General features: G+C 36.3%; 1 protein-coding gene across 3 annotated transcripts in view; it reads right to left on the bottom strand.

Moving 5' to 3' along the window:
• Nucleotides 1-15,000, bottom strand: part of LOC119596065 (unc-112-related protein-like) — a 47,948-nt gene that overhangs the window by 1,028 nt on the left and 31,920 nt on the right. For 2 of the 3 annotated variants that reach the window (XM_037945178.1, XM_037945176.1), the window contains exons 3-13: nt 12,703-12,936; nt 10,988-11,229; nt 10,054-10,235; nt 9,665-9,875; nt 9,321-9,496; nt 8,886-9,117; nt 8,155-8,367; nt 5,621-5,761; nt 4,808-4,903; nt 3,173-3,262; nt 1-2,910 (exon numbers count right to left, since the gene is read on the bottom strand). The exon at nt 1-2,910 is cut by the window's left edge. In XM_037945178.1, coding sequence (XP_037801106.1) covers nt 2,800-2,910; nt 3,173-3,262; nt 4,808-4,903; nt 5,621-5,761; nt 8,155-8,367; nt 8,886-9,117; nt 9,321-9,496; nt 9,665-9,875; nt 10,054-10,235; nt 10,988-11,229; nt 12,703-12,936 — 1,928 coding nt within the window. In that variant the 3' untranslated portion in view covers nt 1-2,799. Of the gene's footprint in view, nt 2,911-3,172; nt 3,263-4,807; nt 4,904-5,620; nt 5,762-6,767; nt 6,828-8,154; nt 8,368-8,885; nt 9,118-9,320; nt 9,497-9,664; nt 9,876-10,053; nt 10,236-10,987; nt 11,230-12,702; nt 12,937-15,000 lie in introns of those variants that run through there. The other variant, XM_037945179.1, reaches the window with a different exon arrangement.

Below are 15,000 nucleotides of genomic sequence, written 5' to 3'. Positions count from 1 at the left end.
AGATTAAATAGGAGAGAAAGTTGACACCAGCTGCATATCCTTTAAAGTATATGGGGGCAGGGGATACTGAATTATATTTCTAAGGGATTTGACATGTATTAGTTGTATTGAAGCTGAAAAAGCCAACAACTGTTATATAATTTACTACCCAACTAGAGCCATTTTTTAATAAACCTCCACAATGACAAAAGCCATCCCACTTTCTTCCTTATGCTTGCTGATAAAAAAAGAAAATTGAGCTGATCTTAAATTACATAAATATGACTATAAAGTTATAATAGCAATTTTTCTGATTATAACCCTGCCTTCAGTCTCTCTTGTATTCTATATTTTCCAGATTAATGGAAATTTGTCCAAGGAAGGTTAATAATTAGTTTGGTAGCTTCACACTTTAAAAAAATAACAACCCTTTTGTTGGTAATGTGTTAAGAATACATATAAAATTTAAAGGATAAACAAATATGAACAATTTAAAAAGGTCAAGTGAGATATACATATATAATATCTATCAACATTAAATGCATAATTAGGCACCATTAATAAGGCTACATGTTGGCAGACATCATTAGAGCTGGACATAATCTGTTTTATCAAAGGATCTTCGATCATTACATAGTACCATCAGGGGGGAATTTCTTGTATCATATATACCAGTATATATACATTATGTATGCAAGTATATTTATATACATATGTGTGTGTATGTGATTATGTATACTATATACACACAAACACACATATATTTATATATGCATTTTTTAAAATTTCACTTTAGTGTATAGGTTAACAGTTCTGACCAAATACACACGAACACCAGTATATCCCTGCAATTCTAAACACTTTCATTGCAAAAAACTTTGTGCACTAAAAGCAAATATTCTAACAGCAAAGTACTTCATGCCTTACATGATGAGTTTTAAAAAACAAAATAAAACAGAATTAAAGAAACCTAAAATGGGAAGATAAACTTTAAATTTGGTTAAAAGACATCCTACAAACTATTTCAAGAAGCCTTTGCCAACTCTATACTTTATTTCTAGTTCAACCTAACATTTTCCCAGCACTTCATAGCATAATCACTGATTACATATTCAGAAATATATGAAAAATAAAAAAAGAAATGGCAATTGCATAAGGCTTTCATGATCTTTGCATCATTTACACCACATCACCTCCTTACCAACACTGCATACAAGAAGTCTTTTTTTTTCATGCTTAACTGAATAACAATAATAACAAAATTAAAGTAAGAAATGACAAGCAAGATTAAGCCTTTTAAGGTCTCTTCCAAAAGTCCTTAACTTTCATATAAGTTCATCACTTCATAACCACTTTTAAAGGTAAGCGCAGACCAACTTACAGTTCTGATTGTCTATGACTTTGAGCATAGGAAACGTTAAAATAAGATCTGCAACTGACACCTTCCCTTAGTCTTCACATTGCAACTGTCCATACAATACATCTCAACTATCTAACCTATTTGAATACTTAATTAGCAAGCAACAGCCTCTGTATATATTAAGCAATATATTTTTTATCTTACTAGTCTCACCATAACATTCTACTGAGAAAGCTTGGCATATCTAACTATTATTATGCAATGCCTGAATTAAAATTTATTCTTCACAATTATGACAAATCTTTCATGACGGAACACTGACATTTCACATTGGGATCCAGAACTACAATCAATGGAAGGCTTAAATAATGTGCATAGTATAATAAAGCTTTAGCATACAAAAAATTATACATATCAGTTCTTGTAACTATGACCTTCGATAGAATCTCAAAATAATAATGATTCTTTTCTTAACACTTCATACAATATTCCATATAAAATTTTAACAAGCATAAATATTAGCAACACAACTACAGAAGGTGGGTGGTGTACAAATTAGGTGTTGGCCTACCTGTACCTAACCATAGCATTGTAAAATTGACATTGCCGAGTACTCTTTGTTACTAACATGTTTGCACAGTACTCTATTCTCAATGTGCAGCTTAAGTCATGATCAAGCTTCTTTCTCTTGCACATATTCTTTTAAAGTTCATAATGGATAGCAGGAGAACACCATATATGTAAGTTATGAAACTACCCACTTTCACCAAAGTCTATTATATTGGTCACTCACAAAAAAACAAACAAAAACTAAACCAGAATAACCATTTCAGTATCAATACTGTTTCATGGAAGAACTTTCCTTTATATGACTTCTAACATACAACAATCAATTTACTTCCACGCTCAGGATATTTCATTCTCTTTTCTTTGAAGATTGGCAAGAGAAATTCCAAGCTACACAGTCACACGCACAGCTTTACACACACGGCTTTGTCTTACCAATTTACAGTTTGGTATGAATACTTATCACTATATATTGTGGTAGGGACTTTGTGGCAACGACTTAACTTGTATATAAAAACTGGCAAAATCTGCTGCCACTGCCAAACTTGAAGAATCCTAAGGCTAAAATTGTGCTCTTTATGATCTACACATTTCAAAAAAAGCTCATTACTTTGAACTTTCTATTCTTTTATGGATTTATGCTTGTCAACTCATTTCTTCCGAAGAAAATACTAATAATTAATAGAAATCATGATACCATTTCTGCAACTTTCCTGGCATCAAGCCAATACTCATTTTTTGCAATGATTAGCTAAGCAGCCATTCCTGCAGTTACACATAACATACAAGTTTAAATGACCATCAGTATATAAAGATAAGAGAAAAAAAAAAGCTAAAATGATATGGCATTGAGCCAACTTCTAAGAGTGTAAGCAGTGTGTCTACGTCCCTCTTCACACCCAGCCTCCCGTCAGTTTGTGGAAGAGTTCGTCGTTCAGGTTCTGGTTTGCATCTTTCGTCCTCATGGAGAGGAAAATGTATCCACCAATGAACTCGTGAACCACCTGAGAAAAAGGAAAGGGTGATTATTCCAGTGATGTAAAACAATCAATGTTCAGAGAAATCTTTTCAAAACATCAACTCAACAAAACCATTAATCACCAATTACAAATTACAACTTCTTTGGCATTTGCAAATTTTAAGTACTTTAAAATAATATCCAAATATTTATTGTTTCAGACTCCCACTAAATGACATACCACTCACAATTTTAGTTATCACAATAGTCCTTATTTTAGAAGATAGTATTCACCTATTCTAGCTTACCTTGCAATCAGCAGTCAAGCAAGAGAACACCACATTCTCCTCTTCAAACTGAATCATCATGTGTCTTGTCTCCCAGTTGACATTCCAAGCCTGAAAATCAAAGAAATGTGACAATTCAATATTAGACAGAATATATAAGCTCTTAAAACTTAAAGGGCCTTTCTTTCAATATTTTTGAGTAATAACTAATGTTTTTCTTTTTTAAAGTTATTTTTCTGGGTGAAAACTAGCTTTCTCACTACAGCAGCTCATGGCATAATATTTGAGCTAAAAAGGTAGGGTATAGCTTGTTCTCTTCAATATGAACAGCAATGGCTTGGTATGCCCATGCCTTTTTTTCCAATTTTGACCATGTATTCATGCTGTAGAGTCTGAAAGTTCAGCATTTTCATGCCTTAGCCAATGTATTCTTGAAAAATAATTAGCAATATCCCATACACATAGCTCAAAAATGTAAAACTGGAAAACTAGATAATGGCATTTAACCCATTCCCGACGGGTGGCATGTACGCACATGCCATGGCATGCCATGATGTATGTATGGAGATGCCATGAGTTATTTTTTGTTACAATCACGGCAAAATATTATTTTTCTGTCACTGAAAGTGTGATTAAGTCGTTTTTAACACTTTCTCATTTTTACTATGAAAAAAAAAAAAAAAAAAATTATAATAAATAAATAAAAACAAAAAAATAAAAATAAAATAAAATAAAATTAAATAAATAAATAAATAGAAAATAACATAGAAATAAATAAATAAATAAATAATGCGACAAACCGACGATTTCAACTCCATGATGGCACACACTGCTTATTTTATTCAGACTATAGACTGAATAATGATCAACTATGGAGTCTATATAACAACAAAAATACCTTTCAGTCTCGATTTATCAGGAAGATTGGCAAGTAAAGACTTTAGAAAATAATGAAAACTGAAAATACAACATATCTTCGTAGTATTACGAAGAAACGGCATGGGATGCTGGTATTTGGCAAGAGTGGTCGCGCATGCTAGGGCGACGATATAAGCAGCAGCGAGGCCTGGGCCACTATGAACACTACCCGTTGGGAAAGGGTTAATATTGCTGTTAGTAATGTCAATAACACTATAATAATCATAAATTCTATAATAAAAATAACAGCATTAGATAGCACTAGTAAAACAAAGCTTTTTTCCCACAAACTCAAGGAAAGGTAAAATCAGGTAAGGTCATAAGGTCTACTAAATGACTCCTTTATGGCTAAGCACTTGCAGAGCCATATATATATATATATATAAATGTATATATACATATATATTTCACAAAACAATACTACAACACTTTCCCAGGGCCTTTGGGTTAATAAAGACATTGCTGGGTAATTGGTCTGTGAACATCTCTGGACGTGCATACCCTATATGCAGGCAAAGTCCGTGAAGGCTTTTGAGGATCAGAGGAACCCAAGACTACAATCATACAATCTACATCATTTCCAAATTGCCTACGTTGTCCTTTCAGTCCATCTAAACAACAGAAATTTACATTGATCTTATTTTAATACTTCATGGTTCCTTATTGTACTATTAAAAAAAGTATATGGCCAAGCAAAGCAACACAGTCTGTTTAGCCAGGATTCAAATGGTTTCTCACCTTCATGGTGTTATAACGCCATGTCTTGATGTGATCACCAGTGTTAGGTTCCATCCTCATTATTCTGTTGAAGGCCACACCTAGCAACTCCTCACGCTGAAATTATAACTTTTATTAAATTCATATTCATTAAAGAAAATATTTTGTGACAACATCAGTAACAACAATAACAATAGCAATACAATAATGATGCCAACAATAATGTAGACAACAACAAAAACAATAACAATAATAGTAGTAAGCAGTAGTAGTAGTAGTAGTAGTAGTAGTAGTAGTAGTAGTAGTAGTATAGTAGTAGTAGTAGTAGTAGTAGTAGTAGTAGTAGTAGTAGTAGTAGTAGTAGTAGTAGTAGTAGTAGCAGCAGCAGCAGCAGCAGCAGCAGCAACAGCAGCAGCAGCAGCAGCAGCAGCAGAGACAGCAGCAGCAGCAGTAGTAGTAGCAGTAGTAGTAGTAATATAAGAATAATAACAATAACAACAACAAATATAATGATAATGATAATGATAATGATAATGATAATGATAATGATGTTGATGTCGATGATGATGATGATAATGAAAATGATAATGATGGTAAGAAAATAAAATAAAAGAATAATAGTAACAAAATCAACTAATCAAAGCTTTAAAAGTTTTACAAAATCATATTCGACTACACATTAAGTTAAACCAGCACAACAAAATATGAAGCTCTAAACAAACCGAACACAAAAGCAATATATATATTTTTTTTTCTTTCAAAAGATGGATCAAACAGCCCAAATCAAAATCTGCCCACTGACCATAATACTAAAGGAGATAATTCAAAGCTTACCTTGTGTCCCATGTGCTTCACCAAGAAGAGTGCAATGCCATACTCAGGCAGAGCTTGCCAAGCCCGGATGTACTGCAGCTTGGCTTCTGTCAGTGGTAGGTCCTTAACATTGGCATGAGCTTCCAGAATGCGCTGCACTGCCTGTGGTTTAAAAGAATGTGTTAAGTTTAAGAATGCTATACAACACCAGTAATGATGGATTTAGAGTAGTAATTCTTCCATACATATAATTTGAAGACAAATATCTTTCACAAATTAATACAAATTCTTGACCAATTAACAATGTACATTACATATTAAAGCATGAATTTTTTTTATAAATAGTGTATAAACTTATTATATGCTTCCTCCAAAACCAAGCAAATTTGTCCCTGCAAAAATATTTTGCAGCACACTTATACCCACTCCAGTGATTTCACACAAAAAAAAACACACCAATGACAGATCACTACAAGTCTCTTGCTGAAGTTACCTCATATATGAACTCCTTGTCACAAGTAAATATGTTATTTACATAATTTTGGAAATCCTTAATCATATTATGTTTATTCATTCTATATTTATCTTCCTCAAAAAATATTTTTTTCAAATTTTTGTATTCTTTGAATTAATCATATGAAACTTACTCCATCAAATGTATCTGGCATAACATTTCCCATCTTCAAGAACCATCAAATTAACAGAAATACAAAATACCTTCAGCACTTAACAGACTTGGAGTGTGATACCCATACACTAAATATCTTTTGTCTTACTCCCAAAGCTTGTGGCACATGTGACTCAGTAAGCATTAAAGGGATAACACTTTCTACACGCTCACAGCTATGCTGAAAGACAGGTTCAGATACAAGTGCTGGTGAGGTGAGGAGAGGGTGAAAAACTCATAATTTTTACTATGATTGAGATTCCATATGTACAAGAGGAGAGAAGTTAACAAATGAAGGGACACTAAAGCATTAAGCTACTGGTGAAGCTTCAAGGAAACAAAGTTTGTAAGCAAACCCAAAGAATAAAACCAAATTAAGGATGAAGAAGAAAAGAATGCAAAAATACATATCCCCCTTTTCATGCTGGATATCCTTCCATTATATATTTTGGTAGACAGTTATCCATCTTAAAGCAGAAACTGGGTGACAACATGAGGATGTGAGCACACACAACACTAAATTACCATATTGTCAGGTAATGGGCCAGCACACCAGCCCCCCTGTATGGGAGATGACATCACACATTATGTGTGTGGCTGCTACAACATGAGATTGTTTTCATACTCTGGACAACTTGAGAGCATCTCAAGTTGCACTAATGAAACATTACATTTATTAAGCAAAATCCCTTTTGCTACACTTTCACTTCTAGTAAAAAGATAAAGATGACTATGATGAAGAATGTAAACAAAGAGAAAGATAGAAATACAAAAAGAAAATGAGGAGTGAGTATTTTAAATGAAAAGACAATGGGAAACTTTTCATGAAGACTAAATGTACATCCCACCCTTATAAGTTACTCTTATTAAAAAGTAGAAAACAAAGGCAATTTAACCAAAAAAGTACAGAAATTAAAAATACCAGGAGAAAAGATAGCACATTATATATGGTGTAAAAATGCAAATGACCCAATTTGATAAGCAGACTGAGCTACTGAGGAATTTAAAAATCTACTCATCTACTATGTAGCACTAAATTTCTGAGGAATACTCCAATTACTTCAGGGAATTACGCGCATAAAATGTACATGTAATGAGTTACTTGAGCAGACACCATGACATCAAAGCAATGAACATTTGATGATGACAGGTAACCAAAGATTTTGTTTACCGGAGAAGGTCCAGGAATGCAAGTGCCTGGCTAACGTCAGGAGAGAGAGAGAATGTTATGGCAGTTAAACATACAGACAACATTCAAATATGGTTGGTTAGTTAGTTAATTAATAAAAAAAAAAAAAAAAATATCTGACGACATCACCCAATACAGAAATATTACACTCTTATCACATGTATAAACAAAGATGAGTCATCTACCTAATCTGAGCTATAATACTGACAGATTATTTTGTAGAATCTCTCTTTTACCATATTCATAAATATCCCCATAAGTATCAATACTTTTTTTTTTATTGAGATAAAGATACACTGGAGAGGTGCATGGTGATTAGCTGTGTTCATGTCCACAATCAACTTTATTGGATTTCAAATTATTATTATCATTTACTTATCTGTTTATCATCAGTAATTGCACCTTTACCTCAATAAAAAAGTTAGTATAGCATCTTAATGCATAAGTAAACATTAATAGAAATATTTGATGTAAGAAAAAATCATATGCTATCTTTGATAAACATAGGGAAGTTGCCATAAATCAATTAAGTAATGTAGTCTAACATTATACCTCTTATTATTGCAGTTACTCTACAATCAAAACAAAGTTATTATAAGTAGTAAGCAGACAATGATTTTGATTGTTAAAATCATCAAGAAAATACAAATATGCACAAAACTGATACCATTAAAATGGTGGTTCCCAACTCATACTGACCTTGCCTCTTATGCGACGCACAAACCTAGGTGCTAGGTAAAGCTCTGGCTGGATGTCTAGGCTCTCTGGATTGATGACAGGAGCAGGAGCTGGGTGCTGCATGGACAGGAATGCCAGGATAGACTTGACCTCACTGTCATAAGAAGAGTCTGCAAGTGATTTTCCCTTGGACGCTAGACGCATGGCAGCCATCCATCTCGCATACTGTTCTTCCTGTAGGCAGAAAAGAATGAAGTTTTAGCTTACTTAATGCATGGACAAAGTCACATCATAAAAACATAAAAAGTTATCAGCTTCAGGCCAATTCACATCTAAATATAAATATTTGTATTTAACCAGTAGCTATCAATTTGTTATATTTCTTAAAAAGAAAAGAAAAGAAAAGAAAGGGGAAAAAAATATACTTATATATACATATATATACATACATACATACATACATACATATATATAATATATATATATATATACATATACATATATATATATATACATATATATATATATATATATATATATATATATATATATATATATATATATATTATATATATATATATATATATATATATATATATATATATTATATATATCAAAGACACTAAGATAAAATAGTAGTTCAAATTTCATATATAGGTATATGCTCTTGTGAACTTTGATTACAAATATTACCACAATTTTATTATCACTCTTTTCTTCTTTATCACAAACATCTGTTTGAATGGACTCACTGAGGAGCATCTGATAAGATAATCTGTCATGCCATCTGAGGCTGGCACTTCCAGCTTGATACCATAGCGCTGCTGTGAAATATTCACGTCAGGAGTAACCTCACATCCTCTCAGACTGATCCTCTCAATGGGGTCCTCATTGGTGCCATCACTGGTCTTGTAATAACAGAGGTTCATGTCCTTACATGTGAACCAGTACTGCTTGAAGCCCTTCAGTGTGAAACGACGTGGCCTGAAGAGTGGGTCTTGTTGAGTTTTATGTTTTTATTGAAATGCTGAGTAATATTCTCAATGAGATGCATTGTATTATATATCTAGTTGATCTCTAATTTATAGGCTTCAAATAAACTAAGAGTTTATAAGACCTTTTCAGTAAGTACTTTTAAAAAGAAAAAATAATAATATTGAAATGAATATACAATACCAGCTACACACTTCATAAATTTGAGGTAGTCTGCAAGTTCTGGGATGTGCATGATGTCAGCTGGAGTGGAGGACACATGGGAGCCCTCCAATGACATCTGAAGTTCACTGAGTGCACGGTCAATGTCATCCTCGCCTCCACTGTTCATGTCCGGCTGTGGTTGATTGACTTGCAGGTTTACTTGGAGCTGCAAAATACATGAACAAGATTAAACATGAACTTTTCTCTCATAAATTATTTCTAATTGCATCAAATCATTACCAATGTGCCAGTAATTCAAACCAATACTGGATTGATTTAGAAAACCCTTTCAGCTGACTCTGAAATGCTTTCTAACCAGAGCAACAAGCCTCACCTGCAGAGCTGCAAACATGAGCATTTCTTCTTCGGTGCAGTCGATTTCTTCATTCATGATGGCCCACTTAGCCTGCTCAAAGATGAGGTTGATACGCACAGCATCGTATTTAGGGTTGAGGTCATAGAAGGAGAAGAACTTGAAGCGGAGGAGGAGAGTGTCAAATTCTCGAACTCCTTGTTCCATGATAGAGAGGGAGGAGTCAAGCCAGCTATAAATGCAAAAAAATGTCTCAATTAAAGATGCTTATACTTTTATAGAGTGCATTAGTGACAAATATATTCTAGGGATAGATATGTTTGCACATTATAATATATGTATTAAAAGAAATTACCTACAAAATTTACAACTACTAAGATCAAGAAGCACATCATGAAAAAAACACTTACGCTACATTCATCCTTGCTCTCTCCAGAAGGGATTTGGGCCTGACCAGCCGATTGCGTGCCTCCTCTGAAGGATGAATGGGAGAGTTGGCAAGGGAAGCCACAAATTCGTCTGAGCCATCAATACTGTCGATTGTGTTGTTGAGGCTGCCAACCCCATTACTGTTGAATCTCCAGGTGCCAGTCTGCAGAAAAAAAAATTTATCAAAATTCTGCAGAATGCACCATTAACTCTTCTACCATGCTTGTAATAATGAAATATCCACTCATACACTAGTTCTTATGCTACATGCAGGTATGTGAGAGAGAATTCTCCTTTACCCAAAAGATCAGACTTATCTTCAATGACAAATAGGGTATCCTGAGGCTACCATACTTCTTGGCTCTTAGCCTTGTAACTGATTTTTACCATAGCAGAGGAAAATAAATATGCTTTGAAATTTGATCACCTCTGTCAATCAGATGAACATAACACAAATTTAAGAAAGAAAGAAAGGTAGAAGTAGGAAAAAAAAAAAAAAAAAAAGGGACTATGAAAACACTGGCAGGTTGTTTAGGTTAATGTAGTGGAAGGGTAGAGGATTATCCTGCTAATCCTGGTCCCACTACTCATCCCTGGTCACTGAGTCTCCTCTAGCCACACAGTCTCCTATTTTGGATACATCACAATTACACTCACTGGAGCTTGGAATGTCTAAGCTCACCTCAAAATATTGTTGATGATATTACATCTGTAAGATAATCTTTAACAAACTTCACATAGCCTGTGAAACAAATAGCAGGATCTGTGCATAGAACACTAGGTTTTGCCCCCCTTGATCCCCAGACAGAGAGCCTAAGCCTGGCAAAAAGGGGCAGTAATCCCTGACTTGAGTCTGGTCCACAAAGTCAGATAGGACTAAGGAAAACCCATCTTTAAGGATTCTCTCTAGCTTACCGGTGATCCAATGGGTGTCCTGGTGGGGGAGTTTGGCATGTGGTGTGAGGCAGCTGAGCGGTCCAGGGAGCCATTGCTCGAGTTGTGCGACTGATTGGCAATGAAGGAGTTAGTGTCGGCAGGGGTGCCATTCTTTGTGGCCGCTGTGCTTTTCTTCTTAATCATCTTCTCTGAGTAATTGTATTTGAGGTTATCTTGGGTAATTGGCTTGCAGAAGGACAGCTCCTCTGGGTAACGGATTCCTAAGTAGGGAGTGACAGGATGTTAAGAAAATACAGGAAAAATATAGAGATGAACAGTGAAAATATAATGAATATATAAACAAGATGAAAAATATAGTAAATATTACAAAAGTATCTATAAATGCAAAGAAATAAATGAAAAAACAAAAACAAATAATTCAAGATAGAAACCAAAATATCAAAGAACCAAATGAAAAAAATGTTAGAGTTCTCCAATTTTTCAGCAAGTGATCATATGACAACTTTTTAAATCTCAACAGAATTACAAATGGCTAAATTAATTTCCTTGATGTGCAGTGTGTAACAGTTTGGGTTGGTTCATGATACATTAGAGATACAGGATATGCATAATAAGAGGAGCAGAGGAGTATTAAAAACTATCAATATGTAGATTCTGTTGGTCTAGCAAAATGGATAATGTAGCATGGCCCAGGAATTTGGTGGTGTATCTGCATTCATGAATTAATTACTTACTTACATATACAGAATCCCAAATACAAGTCATTTACCAAACGAACCTCCCCCCTCAAAAATAAATATCAGTAATAATTATATCACGAGTAAACCATAAAAAGAAATGGTCGAACACTCTCCCTTTCATATATAAAAAGTCCAATGCCCATCTAAACTTTAGGAAGAACTCAACACATTTTATTGATCATAAAATTCTCCTCAGCATTCAGATTTGGAAAAGTGTGTGTACAAGCCCCAATACAGGCCTCATTCTTATTCAAGAAGGTCTACATCAGTATATATTGCTGCTGTTTAAATACTTACATTAAAAGTTAAGAGACTTTACTTCAAGAAAAGTACTTTAAACCTTAGGAAAACTGCATATAAAGCAAGGAGGGAGTATGGGGAAAGGGGAAGAGAGGTGGAAGGGTGAAGTGTAAGAAGGAAGTGGAAGAGGAGGAGGAAGAAGAAGAGGAGGAGGAGGAGGAGGAGGAGGAGGAGGAAGGAGGAGGAGGAGGAGGAGGAGGAAGGGGAGGAGGAGGAGGAGGAGGAGGAGGAGGAGGATGGAGGAGGAGGAGGAGGAGGAGGAGGAGGAGGAGGAGGAGGAGGAGGAGGAGGAGAGGAGGAGGGGGAGGAGGGGAGGAGGAGGAGGAGGAGGAGGAGGAGGAGGAGGAGGAAGGAGGAGGAGGAGAAGGAGAAGGAGAGAGAGAAGGAGTAAGGGGAGGAGGAGGAGGAGGAGGAGGAGGAGGAGAAGGAAGAAGAGGAGAAGGAGGAGGAGATGGAGGAGGAGGAGGAGGAAGGAGGAGGAGGAGGAGGGAGGAAGAAGGAGGAGGAGGAAGAAGGAGGAGGAGGAAGAAGAAGGAGGAGGAAGAAGAAGTAATGGAGGGTGAAGAAGTAATGGAGGAAGAAGGTGATGATGATAAGGAAGAGCAGGAGGAGGATGACTTTTAATTATATGATTTCCACTATTAAAAAAGGAGAGCCCATAGCCCTAAACCACCAGAAGCCAAGAGAACCAACCAAGCTGTTTGCAGAGCTGGACAACAGCATTGAAAGTCTTGATGGAGAAATCCACTCTGAAATCCATGTAGCGAAGGTCTGGGAGCTGTACACGGAGGTTCTTGTGCATGGGTGTGAACTCCAACTGTGCCGCTGCCCCAACTCCATACTGGTCCAGTGTTGACCTGGTGTGGGTCAGCCACATGTTCTTCTTGGGCCACCATAAGGCATGGTCTGACCAGTCAACTGCTATGTCTGGAAAAAGAGATCAAGGACAAAATTAGTTTCTCGACTATTACATTTTTTTTCCAATTGAGAAACTAACAAAAAAAAAATATTGTTGCTTTGAATTTGTCTCCAACTTAGCATTCTGCAATACCTGGAGAAAATATATGCAAACTGCTTCAAGAGAAAACAAACCATGATAGTGTAATAAAAAATACATGTGATGTCATATCATCTCTCAAAAACTTTTAATTCATATCATTGTATGATGGTTATCAATATGTAAATCCAGAAAATAAATAAAACATGTGAACTTAACAGAATGTTTAATACAGATCAACATAATAAATAACTTAATACTATATAATAACAGAGGTATTTTGAGAATGGCTATGAAGTGTAATTCACATCACATTTTTTAGAACTATCTTCTGCAATATGTAACTTCAACTTTGCAGCAATATAAGAATCAAATAGAATTACAAACATTTCATAATTAATATTTTCAGAGCCCAAAATATGTTCTTTCTTACAAACAACAAATCCAAGAGAATGGCCAATTTGAAAACCAGGAAAAAATATTACAAAAATAAGACTAATCTACAAAACAGTACTGGTACAAACCAATAATCATTTTCTAAAATCAACAAGGTGACAAAAAATTGTCAAGAGTGTAACGCTGTGATGCATAATGGTGGAAAACTTTCCATTCTCTCATCCTCCATTTATGCTCTGTCATACATTTGCCTTTCTGCCATTTTTCCACACATGCAAATGCACACAATAACGTAAACAACCAACCACAACAAACAACCAAACATAGACATGAGCACACATCCATATAAGGAAATGGAATCAGGTCTCTGTGAATACCTTTTCTTCTACCACATGGAGAGGGGAGTCTTTTTTGCTACATCTCTCGACCACATAACTATACATCAACAAAAACATGTATGTGCATCATACACCTGGGGTAAACGGCCTTGCTTCCTCCCTCCCTCCCTCCTCCCTTTCCTCCTCCTACTCTCCCTTCCCGCCTCCCTCCGTCCATCCACTCTCCCCCCTGCCCTCCATCTAACCCCCTCCCTCCCTCTTCTTCTCCACTGCTGCCAATACCTTAGACCGATAAACTCGTTGGCGGCGATTAAAACAGCCGAGTTGTTGAACCTGTCCCCCTTTTACTACTTACTACAAGCCAGAAACTACGGTATGCTGGCTCCACCCGCGTGAGATAGGGTGGGGGTGGGGTGGGGTGTGTGTATAAGGTCGAGAGAACAGAACAGAAGAAAGGTTGGGGGGTGATGAGCGGGTGGGGTGGGGAGGGGAATGCGAAAGAAAAAGGGCGAATTATCAAACGGGGGAGGGGAGGGGAGGGGAGGGGGAGGGGGAAGGAGGGGAGATAGAGAGAGAGAGAGAGAGAGAGAGAGAGAGAGAGAGAGAGAGAGAGAGAGAGAGAGAGAGAGAGAGAGAGAGGTCGAATGGAGGGGGAGAGGAAGCCTAGGTAGGCTACTCACATTCAGAACTGATGTCAGTCCAACTCCAACACCTACACGCGCACGCCTCCACACGGGCGTACCTGCGCTACGGCACGCCCACACACTCCTACACACACACACACACACACGCACACCGTGGGTCCGCCCACATTCCGAATCCCCAGGAATACCGCGAAACTGAACTGAAGCACCCGATCCTACCTCAACCAACATAATACAGCTACAACAACAATGAGTTTGTGAGTGAGTTGAATGTGAGTCAATCGCTCCATGGATCCGCTTGAGCGAGTTAGGTCGAGAATTGAGGAGTATAATCATTTAATCGCCCATATTGTGGGAGATCAGTGACGTCACGCCTCGTCCCCGTTCGTGAGATGAGGCTTCGTTTGTAAGATTTTAAAAAGTGAAAGGAAAGGAAGAATGGGGAAAAGGAATAACAATCTTTGAAATACATGCGGGCAGTTCTCACACATTAAACACCATTTGTTTATGCACCAGCTACATTTTATGGCAGTTCCCCGCACATGTGTCAGACTTTTGTGTAACATAAAAACAGCGTTTTGTGCGTATCCCTCCTCTACAGTCGATAAAATTACAT

The sequence above is a fragment of the Penaeus monodon genome, chromosome 37 (assembly GCF_015228065.2).
Source record: "Penaeus monodon isolate SGIC_2016 chromosome 37, NSTDA_Pmon_1, whole genome shotgun sequence".
Classification (NCBI taxonomy): Eukaryota; Metazoa; Arthropoda; class Malacostraca; order Decapoda; family Penaeidae; genus Penaeus; species Penaeus monodon.
This window is presented reverse-complemented; position numbering and strand designations above follow the sequence as displayed.